Genomic DNA, 9,789 nt, shown 5'->3' on the forward strand with positions numbered 1-9,789 from the left:
TTGTTAGCACCTAGCTGGATTTGAACCAATGACCTTGAGAGGATCACACTCTCAAGACCCAAACCTACACCACTAGACCAACCATTGAGGGTTAAAACACGTTTTTGTTAGGAAATAGGTTAATCAATTTGTTATAAATCAAGTGTCGTATCTTATACGCTTAATTACAATTACTAATCTTTCGAGATGATACATTGTTGAAATGTTTGTTGATATTATTTCCTCATTAACAAACTCTAACGTCTGTTGCGTCATCATCTTCAAAGCCATCATCTCGATTCAAATAGAATCTTACCTCTATTAATTAATTGATTAATTAGATAAATTAATTTTATTGAATAATCGATTACTTAATCTATATATAAATTAGATACATTAATTATTTAATAAATATAAAAAAATAATTATAATAATGGTAGGAAGCAAGGGTGTTTGCGATGCGATTTGGGAAGTAAAATTGATTTTTTATAAATAAAATCAAACTAATGTGGTTTGAATTGATTCTGTTTTTTACAAGTTTTTTTATTGAGTTATACTACATGTATAGAGGATAACATAACTTTGTGTTTAATGAATAAGATGTGCGATAAAAATGAAAGTGGAAAGAGAGAACAATGACATACAAATGAGAATATTAAGAAGAAAGAACGTAAAAAGGAGAGATTAAAGAATAAGAAGATGTGAGATGTACCTTGCGAAGAAAATGAAAAGAATGCGCGATATTTTTAGGAGAGAATAGAGAAGACTGAAATTAAAATTCTAAATATGAGGAAGAGAAAATTGTTCGTAATAGTAAGACTAAGGCATAATTAATTTGGGTTAGGTCGGACTTGGGTTAAATGAAGTTTGAGATATAATATAATGCGTTTTTGTTTTGTTTAGTTCGGTTTGTAAAATACAAATTACAAATTGAATCGAGCCGCACTATTCCATTAAAAATGACTAAAACACATTTGAACCAAACACCTTTTACGATTTTCGATTTGGTTCAACTTAAACAATCGTAAGAAGGAACAATGTTTTAAAAACTACACCGAATATCAAACTTGTAAGAGTACTGGTTTACTGGTTCATTGGTCTAATCAGTCTTTATAGCAAAATTATATAGATGACCCGGTCAAACCTGTAAGAGTACTAATTCACTGGTTCATTGATTCACTGGTTCACTGGTTATTAAACCGGTCAAACTAGATGACCCGGTCTCTAAGAAAATGACAACACCTACAAAATTTTAAAATATCATTATTTAAATTTAAATTTTAAACATAATCATCACACACAATAAAATAGTACAAAATAGAAATTCAAATAAATTTTGAACAAAGTCTAATTAGAACATCTAATGACAAAATAAATGCAGTTTTTAATAAATTTAATTTTAATTAGAAAAAATTAAAGTCTAATTATATTTTAATTTGTTTTTTTTTTTTTAAATTATCAAACAACATTGTTTTGTTTGAGGAAAAAATATGTCATTAACCCGTCCAATCTCCGATTTTGACCAATTCTAAGTGATTCTAACCAGTTTAATAACTTAACTGATCCAACAATCAGACCAAATCGATGACCCTTTTAATTCTCGATTCAATCAGTTCAACCGGTGAATCCAGTCAAATTTTTAAAACACTCGAAAAGTCTGTTCCCAAATAGAGAAGTTGAATGGACTCAAACCCTAATTATTAATCAACTCTAGCAATTGGACCAATATTCAAAGACAACTTTGTTAGACATTGATGGATACTAAACATAACATAAGTTAAATGTCATGTTCAATAATTCATATCACACGGTTCTTCCTCTTCCCATTTTCGTAATGTATATCTGACACAGTCAAAGCCAACTCAAACATTCAAAAATACGACCTTTTTCCATTTCCAGTACCCTCTTCACCCGACTCACCTCACTCAATTCACCAAAACCAAACCAAATTTACCTTTAACGTTACGTAACGTTCATCAACCTCATCTTCTCCTTCCTCGAACTTTCATTTCCTCTTCGTACAATCTATCGTACCCTTTTCAACATAATCACTAAAGCTAACTCCTTTCATTGACCCTTTTACTCATTCATGAACTAGGGTAATAGTACCCTATACCCTGTATATATTTGTATTTTTTGTTGAGATTTTTTCATTTGGGTATGGAGGTGGAAAAGGGTATTGAGATGGTGGCATTGGAATCTCTGGGTAAAGGGTTTGATTTGGCTAGTGATTTTCGTTTGAGGTTTGCTAAGGGAATTCGTGAGGGTGGTGGTGGTGGTGATAGTAGGAAAAGGTTGGTGGTGCTTGATGAACAAAACAAGAGAGATATTTTGATTCCTGGAGTTGGTGGAGCTACCATAATCAAAGGGGTTTCTGAGAATATCCGTTGTGATAAAGGGGATCGAATTCGCTTCAAGTCTGATGTACTTGAATTCAATCAGGTTCATTTTCTTTCTGAGAATATTGCGGCTGCAATTGCGGATGCGGAGTTGCAAACCACAATTTTAAACCATTTTTGTGTCTAATTTGATGTGTTTGTTTGTTTATGTGTATTGTTATATTATATGTATCTCTCTTTTCTTTACTTGCAGATGTCTGAGTTGCTAAATCAAAAATCAGCAGTACATGGAAAAATACCTTCTGGCTATTTTAATGCTCTTTTTGATTTGAGTGGTGATTGGCTTCGAGATGCTTCTGACATCAAATCTCTTGCTTTTGATGGATATTTCATATCTCTCTATTGTCTGCACTTGACTACTTCTCCACTTGTACTGCAAGAGGAAGTAAAGAAGTCTGTTCCAGCTCAGTGGGATCCCGCCGCATTGTCTAGGTAAACAAACACATATTTGATAGATGAACAGATCATGGGATTTTGGTTGTTGAGAATATGATGCTGATTGAGTTTGTTAGGCAGGTTCATCCAGACATATGGTACTCATATAGTAGTAGGCATGGATGTTGGAGGTCAAGATGTAATTTGTGTCAAACAAAGACATTCATCTAAGATTCCTCCGGGTGATATCAGAAGACATTTAGAGGATCTTGGAGATTTTTTATTTTCGGATGTAAGAAGTCCTTCTTCATTACAGAGGAAGACGGCAGATAGCAAACAGAAGGTATGTGGTTTATCTTTTATAACCTCGGCTTATTTTTTTTTGTTTCTGCTTAGTGCTAATGCAATATCTTTATTTATTTAGGTTCCCGAGGTCTTTAATCGAGTGATGCAATCAAACACAACGCAGTTTACTAGTATTTCAGAAACATCGAGCAAGGATGTAAGCTCCTAATGAGAAATATTTTCCATTTGGAATAATTGAAATTCCTAGGTTGAGAACTTAACATATTGCGTTATTTTGGAACAGGGCCTAACTATTATTTGCTCCAAAAGAGGAGGAGATGTGTACAAGCACAGTCACTCAAATTGGCTCCAGACAGTCCCTTCTAATCCTGAAGCCATCAAATTCAAGTTTGTTCCTATTTCATCACTTCTGACCGGAATTCCTGGAAGTGGCTATCTTAGTCATGCAATCAACTTATATTTACGCTGTACGTTCTTGTCACACGCTATATTCTACTGCACTTATCCATATTTAGCTTTGATGGTGTTACAATTTAAAACTTTTTCCACGGTGTAGATAGGCTCCAGATTAAAAACTAATAACATGAGTTCAACTTAATGTGTTTAGCTTAGTTCTTAAACATAAACATGCAAGATAGTCATTTAACTTCTCAAGATGGACAAAATGTCCATCTTGACGAACATTCTATTGAACAAACCACGGAAAAACTAATATACAGACTCCTAATTCATCCTTGTCACTTCTTGTAAAGTACCAATTTTTTGTTCATTACTATTAAGGTCCGAAACACATCATTGATTCTCTTGTTCTCTACAGATAAGCCTTCTCCCGAAGATTTACAATATTTTTTGGAGTTTCAAATTCCAAGGCAATGGGCGCCCATGTTTTGCGAACTGCCTCTCAGGCATCAGCGGAGAAAAACCTCTTCCCTTTCCCTGCAATTCTATTTTTTTGGTCCAAAGCTTCAAATTAGCTCTACACAGGTACTGTTAACTAAATCTCTTGTTTGAGTAAATAAGCATTCCATGTGTTGAACTGTACTCTTAGTTGTCTCTTATGTTTGAATTTAATATTTTCTTTGACAACATTATCTCTTAATTTGTGTCAAGACTTTTTTCCTCACAGGTGACAAATTTAGCTAGGGTATAATGTCTATAGAAGATTTTTAACCATCTAATGCCTTTAGATTTTTTAACAATTTATGTACAACCATTTGTGTGTCTTCACGTATCAGTTTAAGCTAATGGGATAGTTCGTACATGACACAGTAGTAGAAGGTCCGACTAAGTGATCTAGAGTTAGATCCTTGTTTTCCGTATTCTTCAAAATAAAAAGTTAATTAGCGGGTGGTCTTATTAGTATTACTCCTATATTTTTTCCATACTTCATGTCAGAAGGGCTCTTTGTTTGAGAGAGCGTGTTAAATATGTAATATAAAACCATTCACGTGTCCTCTCTTCCCCTATCAACTTATGCTTATGAAATGGTTGATTCTTAATACTTCCTAATTCTTCTCAGATACTTTAACCGTTACTCTTCCTGATTTTAATGTCACGCTTTATCCTATATGTAATGTTAGAGGAGAGAACCTTTGGATTCTGAAGTGGATAGTACCAGGTTGGTTTAGTATGTAGATTTGGTTTTCAACTTAGAGAGAGGGAGAGTTGGCTGTGAGAGACAATTGGTTTTTACTTTTTCTTTTCAAAGAAAGTTCATTAGAGAAAATTAAGAAAGAAATACAAAGCAGAGAATAAACAAGAAACACAAATCAGAATAAAGGCATGTGACACTTTTTCTTTTTCATTTTATTGTCTATAAATAAAGAGAGTGAGTGGTTTTATTTTATAAATATTTCATATACAGACTAATGAAACTATTCATTTTTTGTATTGACCGTATTACAACTGTCCTGCATGTGTGAATGCAAGTGTCATAGTCATGCGTTTGTAGAAATACTCTTCAAGAATATATATCACAATCTGTGTGTGCTTATGGATGATTTTGCGGTGTGATTTTTTTGTTGAGAGAATTCAAAAATGTACTAAGTTCCAACATGCCATAATTCTAACATCTACGAGCCAAGAAGCTCACTCTATGTTTTTATCATAATATATGCTTCATAACTTTGTAGGGATTCATCATTTCTATTTTTATCTTCTTCCACTCATTTTATCTTCTTGGAAACTATTTAGGCTTAGCAACCCTTCATTCTGCTAGTAAAACCTTATATTCTCTCGATAATTGTGGTATTTTGCACAAAATGGCAGGTGGTAAGTGATCAGAAACCCGTGGTTGGCCTCCGCCTGTTCTTGGAGGGCAAGAAAAGTGACAGACTTGCTTTACATATAAATCATCTTTCAAGCCTCCCAAACAAAATGATCCTCTCTTCAGATACCTCAACCCCGAGCGTACGATCTATGTGGCGAGGATCCGATGAAAATGAATCCAGTAACCAATTCCTGGAACCAATCAGATGGAAGAGATTCTCAAATGTATGCACAGCTGTCGTCAAGCACGACCCTAACTGGTTGAATAATTGCGGAGGTGTTTACATAGTAACCGGTGCACAACTCATTACCAAAGGAAGTTGGCCAAGAAACGTGCTTCATCTATGTCTTCTCTTTACTCATATAACCAACTGCACCATACGGAAGTCGGAGTGGGGTACCGCACCCGAGACTTCAAGAAAATCATCTTTCCTCACAAATTTGAGCACAACATTTTCATTCACTCAGCAGGGTATCACTGCTGCTCCACCAAAGAAGCCTCCTACTTCACTTAACTCTGGCATTTATCCAAACGGCCCACCCGTACCTGTTCGCTCGAGCAAGCTATTGAGATATGTTGAGACAGCTGAGGTTTTACGAGGCCCTCATGATGCTCCTGGACATTGGATGGTCACAGCTGCTAAGCTTGTGACCGACGGTGGTAAGATAGGATTGCAAGTAAAATTCGCATTGTTGGACTATTGGTGATTCTAGGTGGCTACTATATTCAAGCGTGTAGTAATATCAATGGTGATCATGTAGGGTTTGCTTCATTTTTTTTTAAAATCTACATATTACATGTACAGATATCATTTTTAAAGGCTTTGTACAGTACAGTATACAAAATGAGTGACCATTGTAAGGCAATGGAGAATTAAATTTAGGATATACTGCTAGTTCGACACAATTTAGTATTCGGATTTTAATGTAGTAATAACCATTGTTGACAGAATGCGAACAAGTTATGAAAACGGCGAATCTGTTCATGTGCATGGTTGGTACAATTTTTACTGATCTTTACTTCATTACTTATGCATGAAAGTTAATGCATTATTAATCATTTTAAGGAAAAGTAGAGAGGAGGTAGATGACAATGAAAAGAGGAAATCATAATTAACATGAGTGATGTTATTAGCACCTAACTATTATGTAATTGTACTTGACTTCAAGTTCTTCTAACTAACCATCCATTATAAATTTTTCATGGTCTATAAGTATCACTTTCTTTTTTTTCTTCCTGATTTTAACAGTTAGCAAACAGCATGTGATCATAATAACGGAAAAAGAAAATTTGGACCACCACAGAATTGATGGAATTTTTGGCCATTTGCAGTAGTTGATGTTATCTATTTCTGTGACTATCCACATGGGGTCCATTTCCACCCCATTTTTCTTTTACCCCTCACACTCCTTACAAGATAATAATAACAATAGAAGCATCTTAGGTGGAATGAGTGCGATTGTCACGAGCATTTCCTTTATGTGAAAATTTTAGTCATTACAATACAAAAAATGAAACCTTATAATAGAAGGGGAAGAAAGATTTGCACTACTATCATTTAGCATGCATGTGCACAACTCCACTAACTCAATTTAATAATCATACATGAAGTTGAATTTCAATCTGTCTTAGTGGTGTGTAGGCCAATTCTTCTGTATCTCAAACCTATAACTCGCATCCAAGTAGCATCTTCGATCATCATCCACAAACTAAACCAACAAATATGAGTTAGTTTCATACAAATTCACGTGACACTGACATATAGACACCGATAATAATTTAATAAAATAGAAGCGACTCAATGTAATCACAATTATCAGCGCCTAACATAACATCAGTATGTGTCTAACATCAAAATATATTCAATCTAAAGTGTCGTGCTATGTAGTAAGTTTCTTACCTTGGTTCTTGCTGAATAAGTTCCCCTTGCAAACAAGCCAGAAGGAGTAATTTCTTCTTCCAATTCATATGTATATGGTTCCTGCTGTGGGCTATAAGTTCCCAACATTTTCTTTGTGTTGTCCACTATTTCAATAAATTCATGAAAACAAAGACTATTAATAAAATATGGCTGCTGAATTAGTCTAACTAAAACATAAATTGAAGTCTATGTGTCTCACCTCTAACCCCAGTTTTCCAAACAACATTAGTATATTTGAGTCCAGAAACAATGTTGTTTGAGACAGTGAAAGAGAATTTTAGCCTATATTGGCTTCCTTCCTTGAGAGTGAAAATACTCTTTTTGGAATCAGTAGTAGTGAATGGAATTGGCAAGATGAGATTAGGTCTTCCTTGGCATATAATAGTGAGACTCGCTATCTTCACTTCTGGCTCAATTTTCTCTACATTACAACAAAGCGGCTTTTACATTTTTCAAACTTAAACATGTTTAAAGATATTCTAGATGCTCTTTAGCCGTTTGGTCAGTACCGATAAATTTTGGTCGTTTCTAACGACCAAGATTTGTCTGAACATATATGATCGACGGCTAAAAGATAAGTTGTAATAAAATCGGTACCTCCAACAGCAGACACATCAACATTTCCTAGAAGTTGCTCTTTCCATTTCCTCAAGCTTTCATCATCCTTTAAAGTCCAAAACAAAAACTCCAATTCATAAAAAAACAAAAAAGCTAGTAGGAGAAACCAAAATTCAGAAACATTTGAAAAAAAACCTTACTTTATCTTTCTCAAGCTGTTCCTTGAGAGAAAACTGAGGACCAAGATCCAACTCCACCTTGTGTTCTTCCTCCTCATCTTCATCTATCCCAATTTCCTCAACATCATCATGGTTGACAACATCAACCTTGTTGGTTCCTTTGTTTTTGTGCTCTTCCTCCAAATGAACATTAAAAGAAACATCTTTGGTCGCTGACACAGCTCCTACAGCAGCAGACATTGTCAACCAAACAAAACAAAACAACCTCGAACTCCTCAAATCCTCAAACTAGTAGCAAAATTATAACTCTTTATGCTGAACTTTGCAAGCTGAGTTAAGAGGTGTATGTGTAACTATTTAAGATTAGATTTTGAAGAGAAGAGAAGAGAAGAGAATAGTAGCACAGGAATGTGAATGTGGGCCTAGAAATGAAATGGTAACGAAAAACGGTTGGAATAAAGTTGGTGGGAACCACTAGTGGTGGAGAAGGTGTTATATAACAAATAAACATTCTAATACATCATTTATATTCTGTAATATGACCATTTCAAATACCTTAGCCGTCCATAAATCAAAATTTAAGAAACTCATAATGTGTATTGAAACTTGTGTCCTCCAATTATAATTAAAGAGTCACTAATGTCATGGTGGCGTGAATGTTGCAAATTGTGCACTACATGCAATCCAATTTGCAACATGTAACGTTCTACATGAGAAAACCGCTAACATGTAACGTAGTTGGTGATAATGGTGAGTGTTAAACTGTGGGTAGTTTGTAGAATTAACAGCTCAAAACCCAATAGTCTTCTTAGAAATATGAATACTTAAATCATTTTTTTTGGGTAGTTTTGAGAGATTATTCATGCTGGTGGAGACTAAATTAAAAAGGTGTACTTGATTAAAGTTTTCGAAAAAAGTATGATTAAAAAGTCATGTGGAATTTCATGAAGTTTTTTTTTTTGTTTTACTTAAAAAATATATCGTGATATAAAATTCAGAAATCTTGTGATACTCAATAAAAAATATTATACAATTGACAAAAAGTTTTGTGATTTTAAAAAACAAATTAACTTTAACAGATGTGGAATAAGAAATTTGGTAAGGTGTTGATAAAGATTGACGTAAAAGCTCTTCGGCGAAGCGGCAGGAATTTTTTACAGGTGGAGAAGGGGTGTATGTATCTCTAAAACTAGCATTCAAATATCTAAGTTAGTAAGGTCAGAGTGGTGTAACTTGCAAGAATTGATGAAATTGTGTCTGTTATGACGTGTAACTAAACTTATATATGGTTGGCGGTTAAAACTACTACTGAAAGGCACGACGTGGATTTCGGGAGACTGTTGGATTGGATTCAACTTTCAGCGGCTTAAGATGAGTATGTGGCTTGACACTGGTGTGTCGTCTCATGGTGGGACTCCACTTGTTCATGAGTTTTGAATGAGAGTATTCGAGATTATACCTTTTGTATTGTTTGGCTGACTCAGAAGAGTTCTCCCCGCAGTCCTTGCGACTGAACAGGAAATTAGGATTGTAACTTAGGCCATAGGAACAACCTCTAGAATTCCCTTCTACGTCGTTTCAAGGGTCTAAAGCTGTCCTCGAACCCTAAAAGAGACGGGTAGCGCGCTAAGTGGGAGCAAGTATCATCGGGAACATGTGCATTAAATGCTTGTCTTGTAAATGAGATGTTTCATTGTCAAGATTCTCCATGTGGACCTAGACTTCTAGGATAAAATATGGCAAGTTGTGGGATTGAGGCTAATCTTCAACTGTTGATCACGTCTCTTGGTGTTCTGTTGATTC

The 9,789-nt window shown here is 34.8% G+C and overlaps 2 protein-coding genes across 2 annotated transcripts; one reads left to right on the forward strand and one right to left on the reverse strand.

Moving 5' to 3' along the window:
* The first annotated feature begins 1,778 nt into the window (after positions 1-1,778).
* On the forward strand, positions 1,779-6,147 carry LOC131603461 (MACPF domain-containing protein At4g24290-like). The gene is made up of 7 exons (XM_058875774.1): positions 1,779-2,421; positions 2,572-2,810; positions 2,895-3,096; positions 3,178-3,255; positions 3,343-3,526; positions 3,877-4,043; positions 5,328-6,147. Exons 1-7 carry the CDS (start codon positions 2,140-2,142, stop codon positions 6,033-6,035), a joined length of 1,860 nt encoding a protein of 619 aa, XP_058731757.1. The 5' UTR covers positions 1,779-2,139; the 3' UTR covers positions 6,036-6,147.
* Positions 6,148-6,463: 316 nt separating this feature from the next.
* Positions 6,464-8,441, reverse strand: LOC131603462 (rho GDP-dissociation inhibitor 1-like). Its single transcript, XM_058875775.1, has 5 exons — positions 8,008-8,441; positions 7,847-7,913; positions 7,449-7,670; positions 7,229-7,353; positions 6,464-7,037 (listed from the first exon to the last, which is right to left on the reverse strand). The coding sequence occupies exons 1-5, from the start codon at positions 8,224-8,226 to the stop codon at positions 6,957-6,959; spliced, it is 714 nt and encodes a 237-aa protein (XP_058731758.1). The 5' UTR covers positions 8,227-8,441; the 3' UTR covers positions 6,464-6,956.
* Between the last annotated feature and the right edge of the window lie 1,348 nt (positions 8,442-9,789).

The sequence above is a fragment of the Vicia villosa genome, linkage group LG5, assembly GCF_029867415.1.
Source record: "Vicia villosa cultivar HV-30 ecotype Madison, WI linkage group LG5, Vvil1.0, whole genome shotgun sequence".
Taxonomy (NCBI): domain Eukaryota; kingdom Viridiplantae; phylum Streptophyta; class Magnoliopsida; order Fabales; family Fabaceae; genus Vicia; species Vicia villosa.